General features: G+C 49.4%; 1 protein-coding gene across 1 annotated transcript in view; it reads right to left on the bottom strand.

The window, feature by feature from the left end:
- The window catches only part of LOC109834878 (20 kDa chaperonin, chloroplastic-like), a 19,066-nt gene extending 4,198 nt beyond the window's left edge, over positions 1-14,868 (bottom strand). Inside the window, exons 1-2 of the mRNA XM_020402895.1 lie at positions 14,588-14,868; positions 1,538-1,776 (exon numbers count right to left, since the gene is read on the bottom strand). Coding sequence (XP_020258484.1) covers positions 1,538-1,776; positions 14,588-14,868 — 520 coding nt within the window. The remainder of the gene's footprint in view (positions 1-1,537; positions 1,777-14,587) is intronic.

Genomic DNA, 15,222 nt, shown 5'->3' with positions numbered 1-15,222 from the left:
GCTACGTCAAATTGATTAACAAGGGTAACAATGTCATTTAGAACAAAACCACCATTGTAATCGAATCCTGGCTTCCGGAGTCTGTTCTTCTCCCTTGTCCGGCGCCTGTGCCGATGGTTCTGTAGTCGGATTCGATTACCATAAAGGACTGGGAATCAGTGAAATATTCTCAAACCCTTAAATGGTCTGCTTAATCCGCGAGCCACCGTCTAACTCTCCATCAGTGTCGACAATATTTCAGACACTGATGTAAGGTAGAGGGCAACTTATAACATTACTATGGAGCCAAAGGCCGACCCCAATAGTAAGTTATATGAGGGTTTTCAGCATCAATACATAGCACGTACCTCTGTCTTCAAATCGCCCATTTGGCACTTTACCCGAATTTGACAAAGCGCCTTGACCGCTGTCGTGTTGAATCGGTATATAACCGTGCCTGTAGACGCTAATTGCTGACCGGAATGCCAAGGTTGTGGCCAATCAGACCGAAGATGCATAAATGTCTCACAGCGGGAACCCGCGATCGACTGGTCATCCGGTTGACGTCGCTGGAACCAATCTGTATCGACGAAGTATAGCGCGATTGTGATTCGAATTTTGGCGTTGCATATCCTCTTTGGTGAAGGTGATGCAGGGAAGGTTCTTAGTCGCCATGTTGCACTTGTGACTCAGCGGTTCTGGCGTGTTCATGCACCGGCTTTGACTTGGTCAGAAATACCTCTGCATTGCCAAAGCTTCTTGTAGGGCCTCCCTGTTTCTTGGATATCGCACAATTCATACAGCGTTATTCGTGTGGAATGTTGGCTAGTTGAGCCATTATACTCAAAGACTTGCGGAGTTTTTGAGCCTTTCCGTTTTGGTCTCTTCCAATCGGGCGACTTGAACGAGGCTGCTTCGGATTTTGCACTCCTGAAGATTCTTCTCTTTTGGTTTATTCACCGTTTCGTAGAGCTTCTTTACCGGTGTGGACTTGCAATCATCCCATCTCCGTCGAGAGTTAGTGGCTGGTCCCGGCTCTGTTCACCCCCTGCTCATTATGGTGCGGATAATTGTATGGTATCATTTCCCGCTCCGGTCGCAAAAGCTTCGTGTTTTCTTCAGAACCAGGAAGGTGGAGATTCGTTCGTCAGTTCTCCGGGATAGCAGAGACTCACAGACAAGACTTCCCTTCCTTTGGATTTCTTTTTTTAATGACGATTCCGGCCATTGTTCATCTTCAATTAAGGTCGGGTGAACCATAGGGATTTCACCGTTTGGAGTGATTGCGGCACAAGTCCTTTTTTGCGCTAGTCCACTGCGGGTCGTCGTTCACCGATCTTTCATCCGACTTTGTTGATTGTGCCTTTGGCTCGAACCAAGGTCGTAGGTAGCCGCATCACGAAACTGATTGATACGGCGTTCGTCCACGTTCTTGGCTAGGCTTCTGGGGTTATAACGCCCAGTCAATGTGCCTGGATCTTGTCCTTGAGTGGTAGCACGACCTTCGTTAGGTGATGGACCGCTCTTGTGATACGCGCAGTACTTTGGGTCCGCTCACCTGTTTCTCCTCCTGATCCACGATTGCTGGCAGCCTGGATTTGTTGTTTCATACAAATATTTAAAAATGCCGGCACCTCTTCGTCTTGAAGGAGTATGGTCTTTGGAAACCTTGCCCTCCAAAGACTTTTGCTTCTGGGACCGCTGTGCCAATGAGTTGGGGATTGCTTGTGGCGCTCGTTGCCTGCTGTGTGTGCTGTTGCGGTGCCCGTTGCTGCTGCTGTTGCTGAGGTTTGCCAACTGAAAGGTTTGGTTAGCAATCACAGCATCTAAAACTGAGCTTTACCTTTTCCTCTTTGCGTGAAAGTTCTGCCTTCGGAAATTTGTCTGCGGTTGACCATCTCTCGCCTTCTTCCTTGTTGATGAACCCGCTTCAGCTTCTCCCTCGCGACTTCAAATCCTTCCACGTCTTGAGATGTGTTTTACCATGTGCCCATGCTTCCACACGACAGCGAGAGGTTGTCTGTGGCAGGTCTGGAGTATAAACTCCTTCGAGTGATCGGGGTTCCCGGCAATTCAGTCGCCTGTGTTGCGGACCTCTTGACGAAGGATGTCGACTAACTCCCCGTTTTCTCTTCTCATCGAGCAATGACCCAATAGAAACTTCTGGTGTCGTCAATCGAAGAAGTTTGCGTTTTAGGAACTTTGACTCCATGTCGTCCCAGTAATTTATGGCATCCCTGGCTTGACGGCGACGCATACAATCGAAGGCGACTCCGCGAAGAGTGCCAACCGAATATGACCACCATCAGAGTTCCGATTACCAGAGATGAACTCCAAGGCGATTTGGAAATATATCAGAAATGCTGAGTAGGGGAACCATCCCATTAAACGGCCGTGAAGTTATTAGACTGAACTCGCCCGCGATATGGATTGTTCCCACTCCCTTTGGTAATGGAACAAGAAGCCGTCTTTTTTTGTCTCTTTGAGCGGAAAATCAAACGTATTGATTTTTGCCTTCGAGATTTTGATCTTCAGCGTTTTCCGCTGGTTTCTCGCCAGCTTCGTCATTACCACCCCTGCGAGTTGATGGGAGTAATCATTGGTATACGGCATTCGCATCCTCATCTTCCAGATTAATCGGGTTACGATGGATTCTGCTCGCCTTGTTGGTTCGCCAAATGCTTGGATTCTGTTCGTCATGCATTTCTTCATCTGCTGCATGGCCATTCCATCTCAAATTTGAAACTTTCTTTACTGCTTGCAAGCGGGTCGACTTCAGTCATCTTGGCCAGTCTGTTCCGCACTTTATCATCAGGGCCTCGCGGGTGTCCTCACTGGATAGCAGTATTATCTGACGCACCGCGAACCGGCTACTCGGGTTCTTCAATCTTTGAAGGTGTCGGTCCGAAACCTACCATCTAGGTTGTCGTTCAATGGCTCCTCCGACTGCAGAACGGGTTCTAGGTCAGATGCTTTCAGTATTGTTTCGGAGATCATTCTCGTATCGACGTTCCCTCTGTTGGTATGTGGGAGACCTCCGCGGTGATTCACCGTCTTTGACCGCTATTCTTCGTTCAGTTGGAAACCCTATGCCTTTGGTTTGGCGTTTCGAGCACTAAAGTCTTCCGATACTGAAACCCTGTCAGGGACTGTCTGTGATACTAGTTGCCATTCTGTGAGAGTACTGCCGGAATGAGCTTGACCAAGGACATTTGGTTGCTAATCTTTGAGGGCTCCTCTTCTGGTTTTATTCGTACCCCCTTGACGATAGTACAGTCTGTCCGTTGCGGTTGGAGCACCCATCGACGTGTTTGGCACATTTCTCCCAGTATAACGTGTCGTCATCAGACGACAACTTTCCTTCTTGAGGATGGTTTATCTTCTTCGGCCAGTCCAGAAATCGCGACGCCTTGAAACGCCGCCTTTTCGTGAGCGTGATCCTCCGAGCACCCCGGCTGCCGTACTTCTATGCGCAAAGTTCGTGCGCATTGGGCGCCGAATTTATCTCCAAATTGCTGCGGTTGCGGCGACCTCAGATGTGGTATGTTTGGGACTTTTTATTCGGTGCCCAACGTTCTTGGACTGGAGCTTATACCTCGTTTCTTGGAATAGGACCGAGGCGCTCCAAACTGACTTTCTCTCCTGGGATGGTTCCTGCCAGGGATTTTCCGGGAGCAAGTTGTAGAAAATCACCGGCCGTTGATTGATTTGACCGGTGGTTAACATTTGGCGGTTGTGGGTTTCGCTCCTTAGTACTGAACGCTCCAAGACTTCGGCTTCAAACTTGGAGTCAATGGCTGTTTTCGGCCACCATCACGCTGATAGCATTGCGAGGCCGGGCCTTCTTCAGCTTTAGCCCCGCTTGCGCAGATAATGCGCGGCGCTTGCGCGGATACGTTCCTCCAATGTCCGAGCGGTTCCCGATTTGACACGAATCCACTCCATTGTTGATGGCTTGGAGGAACACCTTCATTTGGGCTGTTGAGAGCTGTTTGCCTCGTATGTTTTTTTTCGATCGCCGCATGGTAACGGACCCCTGTCAACGACTCCATGGCCCTTGGCGAACTGCTTCGCGCACGGCGTTGGCGCTGCCTCTGCGAGCTCTCATTAGATGAGGAATCACACGCCTTCGACGGCGGATTTGACCTGCTTCGATTGTTTTGCGGTAAGACTACCTGAGCTAACTTCGGCGCTCGTAATCTTGGGTACGGTCTGTCCGTTTGGTGGCTTCAACTTTTTGCACCAACGGCCTTTTCTCCTGGTAGGAGAACTTCTGAACGTTCTTGGCATTGGGGGAAGTGAGGTAATCAGACGGAGGACAGTTACTCCTCGTATTCTGGTCTGGTCGATTCTTTTGCCTCCTTTTCACGACGGGATCGAGATCGCGGTCGCCGACGCTCCGATCTTCAGCGTGAGATACGGGTGGCTCCCACTGTCGTCGCCAGATTGTTCGCGGGGAAAGTTGGTGTTTTCTTCATTATCGACTCCCTTGCACTCAGTGTAACAACTTTATTGCAGTACAAGACGAGCGCGTCTTTTTATAAATCCGGCTTACAATGAAAATCAACAAATAAACAAAGAAATCAAAATTACACTTCTCTCTTTTATGTTCGACAAATCACAAGATCCTGTTTTGCCGGGTCTTTTGCTTCTGGGGGGTTGTTTGCCTGCGCCGGGGTTGCTTACGTGGACCACCGCGTCGATCTGGACTCAAGCAGAATCTACGAGTATTACGGGGTTATTATCCACCAGGTAATAGCCGAGGAGGGTCGTTTCACCAAGGAAACGACCGCGGCTCGCAATCTCGGGATCTAAGAGCCAAGCTTAGATCGGAGGTTAACGACGTTAGATCTGAGGATTAACTCTCCTCGAACTCTGCCTTTTCGTGCTGGGGCCTCGCTAAGAATCAAATCCGTCTCAAGTCTTCAAGCCTTCAGATCTCGAGTTGAAGGTTGACAATCCGGCAGAGTTTCGGCCTCTCGTCCAAAGTTATCAGAAGCACTCCAACGAATGATGACGGATAGCAGTGGCCGATATTTATAAGGCTCTTCAGAAACTGTGCGTTTGCACAGTTTGAGCGCAAGTCTCGCTGCCGAGCCACCCAGTCGCCTTGGGCCGAGGTGGCTCGGCCTATGCCGAGCACCCTGGGGTGGCTCCGGCTTGTGCGAGCCACCTCAGGGTGCTCGGCCTTGGCGAGCCACCCTGAGGTGCTCGGCTTTGCGAGCCACCTCAGGCGTGGCTCGGCTCCTTGCGAGCCCCCTGGAGGTGCTCGATTGCGCACACACCCTAGGGTGCTCCGCTCTGGGCCGGCCACCTTGTCGGTGGCTCCGTGGCACTTAGTTCGGTGTGGCGGGCCGAGTTCCTTAGGTGGCGCGAGGTGCCGCAGTGGCTTTTTCGTTGTCCGTTGTTTACCGGTTGTTCTTGTCCGTTGTTCGGTGTGTATTTTGTTGTGTGTGTGACTTGATTCGGATTTGGCCCAGTAAACCAGTCGGTGTTGTGAGCTTAAATCCATTTTGGTTGGAAGAACCCGTCGACTCCCCAACGATAACGTTGTTCTCACATGCAGGTTCGGTTGAGCTTTGTAGCTCTTTTAGTTCGTTCGTTGCGGTAACGTCGTGGATTTGTCGAAATCATCGCGCGAGCTGTGTAAAGACGCCTATATAAGCGTTTATACGGCCTACAGTATCGATCGCGAAACTGATCTGATACTGCGTTTTTGCTCGCGCCACATTCTTGCGGGCTCGGGGGTTATGAACGCCACAGTCAATGAGTGCCTGGATCTTGTCCTTGAGGTGGTAGCACGACCTCGTAGGGTGATGGACCGCTCTGTGGTACGCGCAGTACTTTGGGTCCGTCACCTTGTTTGCTCCTTCCTGATCCACGATTGCTGGTGTTCGCGGGAAAAACAGTTGCCTTCTTCATTAATGATTCCGTTGTACACTTCTTGTAATAGTTTATCGATTACAAAGATCCGGTCTTTTTATAAGATCCGGTTACAACGAAAATCAAATAAAAAGAAATGAAAATTACAACTTTGTTTCCTTGTTTGTCGAACGAATCGCGAGCTCCTGTTTTGCGGTCACTCGCTTTGTGTGGGTTCTTTGCCTGCGCCGGGGTTATTTGCCGTGGACCACCGCGTGATCTCGATCCGGTCGGATCTACACGATATGACGGGTAATATTCCACCAAGGGAATAATAGCCGGGAGGGATTGTTTCACCAAGGAAACAACCGCTCGAATCTCGGGATCTAAGAACCAAGCTTAGATCCGGAGTGTGATCGTGTAGATCTCAGATCCAATCCTTTCGAACTCCTGCCTTATTTGGCGTTGGTGATCGCCGAGCACCGGATCTGAAAGTCCAAGTCTCCAAGCCTTCAAAGTTGTGATCTTTTTTAGATCTGAGTCTTCAATCCAGCAGGGCTTCGCCTCTCCAAATTTTCCAACCTTTTACAAATGAACAAATAGGGGGCCTATTTATAGGCTACCCTCACTGTGCCTCGGGCACAGTGTGGGCCGAGCCACCTCAGGGTGGCTCGGCCTTGGCCGAGCCACCCTGGGGTGGCTCGGTTTCGGCCGAGTCCCCGGGGGTTTGTCCGTTTCGTCGTTTTCGGGTTCCGTCGTTTGTGGTTCAATCCTTTGTTGATTTGACCTTCGGTTCGGTTGTGTGGTTGATTGGTCTGGAAACGATTTGTTGACTTGATTCCAGATTTGGCAGTAATTCCACTTCTGAGTTTGAGTCTGGACTTGATCTTGATTTGATTGTGATCTATCCGAGTTCGCTCTTGTTTAGATGACTCGGTGATTCCCCTAAACATTGGTTTGATTCCGCGTGCGAGTGGATCCATTCCATTGTTTACGTGCGGTTCGTCGGCTTCGTGGCCTCGTTATCCCACTTCGTCGCGTAATTATCCGGCTTCGGTGTTGCGGACTAATGGTCGTGCTTGAATACGTCGTCCGATGGTCGGTTCTGTCGAATCGGCGTCGTCGAGCTGTGTAACGGGACCTATAGGCAATTTTATACGCCTACAGATACCCCCTCCAAAGTATTTCAGTCTCGTTTTTTTATAGAAGAGTCTGGAATACTTTAGATGTGATTGTCTCATCATTCAATTGGTAACGACGAGGGTGGCTTCTGTTCTTGATTCCTTCAGTCCTCCAGGTCATCCGGTGCTTTGTCGAATGCCTGTAAGTATTTCGGTGCTGCATTTATTGTCTGACCGTCTGTCGGAATTTCGAATGTGAAGTCGATTCTTGATTTCTTGCTTTTTTAGCTCGAGTTTGCTGCTTCAACACAGAACTAACCATCAGTCATCGGCGCTGAATTTACAACGTGTTGTTTGGCGTTTGAGCTTTCTCGTGACACGTTGTCTGGTGTCTAAGCTTCGTTGTGACGCGTTGTCCGGCGTCCAGGCTTCATCGTGACACGTTGTCCGGTGTTTGACACAGTTTATACTCGTACGTCTGCTGGAGTACACACAGTTTAAGCTCTTAAGGAATTGGAGCGTGGATCTTACCCCAAAGTCGTTGGATGCTCGAGTCACGAGACCAACTCACAAAGTTGATGCGTCAATGACTCGCATGTATAGAATTTTTGGCAAATTCTCAGCCCTCAACGGGTTTGATGAGCCTTTACCGACCACCGTTTGAGTCGGGCTAGCGTGCGGATTGTTTAAGTCCGTTCCGCACGTGACGTTAGGCTAAAAGAGTTAACTCTTTTAGTGCTACGATATTGAATACGTAGACTTCGTCTTTCTCCTGTGAAAAGACTAAACAGCAACGTGTATGAGACGTTGACTTAGGATTTTTTGGCAAATCCTCAGCCTTCAACGGATTTGAGATGCTCTTACCGATTACCGTTTGAATCGGGCTTACATGTGGATTGTCTTAAGTCCGTTCCGCATGTGACGTTGTGCTAAAGGAATGAACTCCCTTAGACTTGATGCTACGACTTCGAATACGTAGACTTCGTCTTTCTCACGGGAATAGACTACCCGGCGACGCGTGTTAGGCGCTGACTTTAGGATTTTTGGCTAACCCCAAGCCTTTAACGGATTTGATTTAAACGGATTTGATTAGCCTTTACCGACTACCGTTTGAATCGGGCTAGCATACAGATTTTAAATCCGTTCGTATGTAACGTTGTGCTCGGAGATTGAATTCTCCGAGACTTTGTGCTATGATGTCGAATACATAGACTTCGCCATTGTTATGGGAATAGGCTACCCAGCAACGTGTATTAGACGCTGACTCATCCCTACTTAGGTTTCGGGATGAAATACCCCAGACTCGAACTCTGGTGTCTTTTTCTTCGGAGAAAGACTAAACCGGCGACGCATGTTAGGCGTCGGCATATCCTTTCTTAGGATTCAGGATGAAATTCCCCATGCGTGTGAGGCATGGATTTTGGTGTTATTAATAACATCCTGCCACAATGTTGAATATGTGGACGAGTGTTCTTTTTGACGGTTAAGAACTAACCGGCAGCGCGGATTAAGCGCAGACTTATCCTTGCTTAGGTTTCAGGATAGAATACCCCAGAATCGAACTCTGGTGTCTTTTTGTGCGGAAAAAGACTAAACCGGCAGCGCGTGTTAGGCGCAGACTTATCCCTGCTTAGGATTCGGGATAAACTTCCTAGAATCGGGTTCTGAATTCTCCGAAAAGGATTGGTGTGGGGAAGGAAGAATTTTATATTCTATTCCCCGATCAAAGAAGGAAAGGAGACTCGAGGTGGGATCTCCACCCCCAGAATCCGGAAAGGTGAAACTAAAAGTGGGATCTCCACTCCGAGAATCAAAAAGATTCGGATAACCCTAACTGTCGGAAGGTTTGATTACCGAACTAAAGATGAATTTCTCGTTTATCGAGAATGAATCGTGGTTTTGGTCCTAACTGTATGAAGGTTTGACCACGGGGGAGGTTTGAGGTGACCCTAACTGTAGGAAGGTTTGATCACTCGATTTGTGGGCCTCTCGTTCATTGAAGGAATCGAGAGGGGATTTTGGTTTTGGCCCTGACTGTCGGAAGGTTTGACCAAGCGGGAGTTTTACGTCCAGACTCTAACAGAGAGAGTGTTGAGTGCACAGACGCGGTGAGAATTTGAATGGGAGTTCTTATTCATTACATTGCTGTGGTTTTGGGAACTTCCCGTTACATAAATCGTCCACCCCCAGTTTCCTCTGCGGAACTGGTTCAGACATTATTATCAGTTACTTAACCGGGTTATCCTTAAGAACATTAGCTTAATATTCTCCAGGCACTTCCCGCCAAAAGTGGGGAAACAGTTTAGACTCATATACCTGTTGGAGTATTAGGGAGCAGTTTAACCTCTTATACCGATCGGAGGATTGAGAAACAGTTTATACTCGTATACTCTTTGGAGTTTTAGGAAACAGTTTATACTCTTATACCGGTCGGAGTTTAGGAAGGAGCAGTTTATACTCTTATACTTATCGGAGTGTTGCCGTTCTCAATCGGCTTACCTTAGCGTTATAACGCCGGCTTCAAACAAGGTTTGAATGATATTCTTGAGAGCAAAGCAATCCTTAGTGGGATGAACGACCCTCCTGTGGTATGCACAGTACTTTGGATCCATCGTGTTGTCAGCTTCCTCCTGATTTGTGACAGGTGGTAGCTTGATCTTGTTGCTCCCAAGGAGAGATTCGAAGATGGCTGGAACATCTTCGTCCTTGAAAGAGTACTCTTTTTGAGGCCTCTGATCCGAAGTCTTCTGTTGTCTCCGGGACTGCTGTTGCGACGTTTGATTAGCACCACCAGCAGCTGCAGGTGCCTTGCCCTTACCACGAGAGGCGAAGTTTGAGTCCAGAGTATTAGCCGTCGGTAGGTTCCTTTCAGCCTTCTTCCTTCGGAGGAAGCGTTCGGCTTGCTCCCCTCGGACCTTCAAGTCTTTCCAGGTGTTGGACGGCGCTGTTCCCATTGCTTCCAACACGTCCAGCGAAAGGTTGTTATGGCAGGTCTGGAGAATGAATTCCTCCGTGATTGGGTCTCGGCAATTCAACGCCTTGTTTCGGAACCTCTTGACGAAGTTTTCGACTAATTCCCCGTCCTTTTGTTTCTCGTCGAGCAACGTTCCGATGGATATCTCGGTGTCGTCGTCGAAGAAATTAGCGAGGAATTTGGTCTCCATGTCGTCCCAGCTGCTAACGCTACCTGGCTTGAGGCGACGATACCAATCGAAGGCGGCTCCGCGAAGAGTGCCAACGAATGACCGCACCATTAGAGGCTCGTTGCCAGAGATAACACCCAGGTGCGATTTGAAATAAATCAAATGCTGGGTGGGGGAACCCCTTCCATCGAATGGCGTGAAGTTGATTAGACTAAACTTCGCCGGATAGGGAATTGATTCCCACTCTCTTGGGTATGGACAAGGAATGCCCGTTTTCTTCACTTCTTGAGCAGACAGCAACGTATTGATTTTACTCTCGAGGCTTTTGATCTTCAAGTCTTCACTTGTATCCCCATTGGCATCCTCATTACCACCCCCTGTGTTGATGGGAGGGTCGTCAGCGTTGCGAGCTTCATCCGCATCTGTATGCTCAACATCCTGAACAACTTGATTACGCCGGCTCGGTTCGCCTTGGAGATTCATCAGTGCTTGGATTTGTTGGTCATGCATCTCCTTCATGGTCTGCATGGCCATCTGCATCTCGAGTCTGAAGTTCTCTTGCTGTTTGGCCATAGCATCTTCGAGCATCTTGGCCACTTGTTCCGCGCTTATCATGAATGACTCGCGGGGTTCTCCTTCGCTGGATACGGTGTTATCAGACGCAACCGCAGAGCATGCATCTGATTCCTCATCTTCTGAAGGTGGACTTATCCGGACCCTACCATAAGTCCCTCGCGCGATGGCTCCGGACTGCAGACGGGTTAGACGCCGGGATGATTTCAGAATCAACTCGAGATCATCCCGTGTTGAAGTCCTTTTGTTGGTCACATTGGCGGTGACCCTTGGAAATTCTCCATCTTCAACCACCGCTCTCCTTCGTCGGGAACGCTTAGGCCTTGGCTCTGGCGTTTTAGTGCTGAGCCTTTTGAACACCGAGACTCTTTCGGGGATTGCTTTGATGCAGTTACATTCCGATAATACCGCCCGAATGAGCTTGGCACAGGGGCATTGAGTTTCGAGCCTTCGAGGACTCCTCTTTTTGGCTCTGCCCGTACCCCCAGCACGATAGTACAGCTCGTCCGTATGAAAGTCGGAGCAACCTATCGCGTGTTGGCATGATTTCCCAGGTATAACGTTATCGTCATCGGATGACAACGTTTCCTTCTGGGAGCGAATCGCCTTCTTTGGGCTTTCAAGAGTTACACGCCTCGAAACATGCCTTTGCGGGCATGACTTCTCAGCATGTTCCTGGACTTCGATGCGCAAATTGGCGCGCGCAGTAGCCTTGAACTCCTTGTCATGCTGAGAATGATAGCGACCCTCAGCATGTTGAGTCGTTCGGGGCTTTTTTATCGGGCCCAAACGATCTTGAATTGGAGCTTTGCCTCTTTCATCGGGGATTGGACCGAGGCGTTCCAAAATTGACCTCCTTCTTCGGGATGGTTCCGCAGGATCTCCCGGAGCAATTGTAGGGGTTATCGGCGATTTGAGTTGGCTCGCCGGAGATTGAACCTGCTTCGAAGGCTGTAACGATTGTGCCTTAACCTGAATCGCCGTTTCAGATTTCGGCCTCCATACTTGGCGGGTTGGGGGCGGTTTCTTTGCCACCTCCTTCTGCAGCCTACTACGGACTTCTTCAATTTGAGCCCGTGCCTGCGCTGATAGTGCGCGGCGCTTGCGAATGCGCTCTTCCAGCGTTGATCGGTTCCGTTTGACGCGGATCCATTCGTTCGTTGGCGGCTTTGAAGAGTTGCCATTCATCGGTTGTTGAGGTCGTTCGCCTCTTCTGTTCTTCAGATTCGCCTTGTAGCGAACTCCGTCAACAGATTCCATGGCCTTTGCGAATTGTTTCGCAAGGCGTTGCCGTTGCCTTTGGCGGGCTCTCTTCGAGAGAGTCACTACGCCCCCTGCGGCAGAAGGGTTGGCCAGAGTAGATCCGACCTGGTTGGAAATTGGAGGGATCTCACCCAATGCGACTTCGGCATTCAGCGGGGCGAGATCTTCATTGGCAGCTTCAACTTCTTCGTACCAACGAAGTTTTCTCTTGGAAGAGGGCTTTGGAGACTTGGACTTGCGAGGGGAGGTGGATTCGGACGAGGATGACAGATACTCCTCGAACTTTTGTTAGTCGAATTCGTACTCGACCTCCTCCTCGACCGGGATCAGGATCCGCGGCTGCGATGCAACGATCTCGTCGGCGAGATCGGTGGCTCCCACTGTGGTCGCCAGATTGTTCGCGGGAAAAACAGTTGCCTTCTTCATTAATGATTCTGTTGTACACTTCTTGTAATAGTTTATCGATTACAAAGATCCGGTCTTTTTATAAGATCCGGTTACAACGAAAATCAAATAAAAAGAAATGAAAATTACAACTTTGTTTCCTTGTTTGTCGAACGAATCGCGAGCTCCTGTTTTGCGGTCACTCGCTTTGTGTGGGTTCTTTGCCTGCGCCGGGGTTATTTGCCGTGGACCACCGCGTGATCTCGATCCGGTCGGATCTACACGATATGACGGGTAATATTCCACCAAGGGAATAATAGCCGGGAGGGATTGTTTCACCAAGGAAACAACCGCTCGAATCTCGGGATCTAAGAACCAAGCTTAGATCCGGAGTGTGATCGTGTAGATCTCAAATCCAATCCTCTCGAACTCCTGCCTTATTTGGCGTTGGTGATCGCCGAGCACCGGATCTGAAAGTCCAAGTCTCCAAGCCTTCAAAGTAGTGATCTTTTTTTTTAAATCTGAGTCTTCAATCCAGCAGGGCTTCGCCTCTCTCCAAAATTTCCAACCTCTGAAACAAATGAGCACAAGGCCTATTTATAGGCACTCAGAACTGTGCATTTGCACAGTTCTGAGCCTAGCCACCCATGGGTGGCTCGGCCTTGGCCGAGCCACCTCAGGGTGGGTGGCTCGGTTTCGGCCGAGTCCCCGGGTGTTTGTCAGTTTCGTCGTTTTCGGGTTCCGTCGTTTGTGGTTCAATCCTTTGTTGATTTGACCTTCGGTTCGGTTGTGTGGTTGATTGGTCTGGAAACGATTTGTTGACTTGATTCCAGATTTGGCAGTAATTCCACTTCTGAGTTTGAGTCTGGAATTGATCTTGATTTGATTGTGATCTATCCGAGTTCGCTCTTGTTTAGATGACTCGGTGATTCCCCTAAACATTGGTTTGATTCCGCGTGCGAGTGGATCCATTCCATTGTTTACGTGCGGTTCGTCGGCTTCGTGGCCTCGTTATCCCACTTCGTCGCGTAATTATCCGGCTTCGGTGTTGCGGACTAATGGTCGTGCTTGAATACGTCGTCCGATGGTCGGTTCTGTCGAATCGGCGTCGTCGAGCTGTGTAACGGGACCTATAGGCAATTTTATACGCCTACAGCTGGCAACTGAATTTTGTTGTTCTCCAACAAATATTTGAAAATGCCGGGTACTTCGTCGTCTTTGAAGGAGTATGTCTTTGGAAACCTAGGCTCTGAAGACTTCTGCTTCTGAGGCCGTTGTTGCCATTGCCCACGGGTTTGCTGTGGTGCTTGCGGGACTTGTTGCTGCTGCTTCTGCTGAGGTTGCAGCTGAAAGGTTTGGTTAGCATCAACAGCATTAAACTGAGCTTTACCTTTCCCTCTTTGGTTGAAGTTCTGCTTCGGAGGATTTGTTGCCGGTTGACCTCTCTCCGCCTTCTTCCTTTTGATGAACCGTTCAGCTTGCTCCCCTCGGACTTTCAAATCCTTCCACGTCTTGGATGGTGCCGTGCCCATTGCTTCCAACACGTCCAGCGAGAGGTTGTTGTGGCAGGTCTGGAGTATAAACTCCTCGGTGATCGGGTCCCGGCAATTCATCGCCTTGTTGCGGAACCTCTTGACGAAGGTGTCGACCAACTCTCCGTCCTTCTGCTTCTCATCGAGCAACGATCCGATAGAAACTTAGGTGTCGTCGTCGAAAAAGTTTGCGAGGAACTTTGACTCCATGTCGTCCCAGCTGTTTATGCTCCCTGGCTTGAGGCGACGATACCAATCGAAGGCGGCTCCGCGAAGAGTGCCAACGAATGACCGCACCATCAGAGGTTCATTACCAGAGATGACTCCCAAGTGCGATTTGAAATATATCAAATGCTGAGTAGGGGAACCCATCCCATTAAACGGCGTGAAGTTAATTAGACTGAACTTCGCCGGATATGGGATTGATTCCCACTCCCTTGGGTAAGGACAAGGAATGCCTGTCTTTTTTGTCTCTTGAGCGGAAATCAACGTATTGATTTTGCTCTCGAGATTTTTAAGCTTTAAGCTTTCACCTGTATCTTCACTGGCGTTCTCGTTACCACCCCCTGCATTGATGGGAGGATTAGTGGCATTGTGATCTGCATTTGTACCCTCGCCTTCCTGATTGACCGGGTCACGACGACTTGGCTCGCCTTGCTGGTTCGTCAATGCCTGGATTTGCTGATCGTGCATTTCTCTCATGTTTTGCACGGCCATCTGCATTTCGAACCTGAAGGTTTCCTGCTGTTTAGTTAAGGCGTCTTCAATCACCTTTGCTATTTGCTCCGCACTTATCATAAGTGCCTCGCGAGGTTGTCCTTCACTGGATACAGTGTTGTCCGACGCCACTGCAGAGCCTGCATCTGATTCTTCATCTTCTGAAGGAAGTCTTGTCCGAAACCTACCATACGTTGCACGCTGTATAGTTCCGGACTGCAGACGAGTTCTAGGTCGCGATGCTTTCAGAATTGTCTCGAGATCATCTCTTACCGATGTCCCTCTGCTGGTCATGTTGGCGGTGACCTTCGAATGTTCACCGTCTTTGACCACTATTCTTCTTCGTTGGAAACGCCTATGCCTTGGTTTTGGCGTTTCAACACTAAGTCTCTCGAATACTGAAACCCTCTCGGGGACTGTCTTGACACAGTTGCATTCTGACAGTACCGCCCGAATAAGCTTCGAACAAGGACATTGAGCTTCTAATCTTTGAAGGCTCCTCTTTCTGGATTTACTCGTACCCCCTGCACAATAGTACAGCTCGTCCGTTTGACGGTTAGAGCAACCTATCGTGTGTTGGCACGTTCTCCCAGGTATAACGTCGTCGTCATCAGACGACAACATTTCCTTCTGAGGATGGCTTGTCTT

Source organism: Asparagus officinalis, chromosome 3, assembly GCF_001876935.1.
Source record: "Asparagus officinalis chromosome 3, Aspof.V1, whole genome shotgun sequence".
Taxonomy (NCBI): Eukaryota; Viridiplantae; Streptophyta; class Magnoliopsida; order Asparagales; family Asparagaceae; genus Asparagus; species Asparagus officinalis.
Note: the sequence above shows the minus strand (reverse complement) of the source record. Positions and strands in the feature narration are given on the sequence as shown.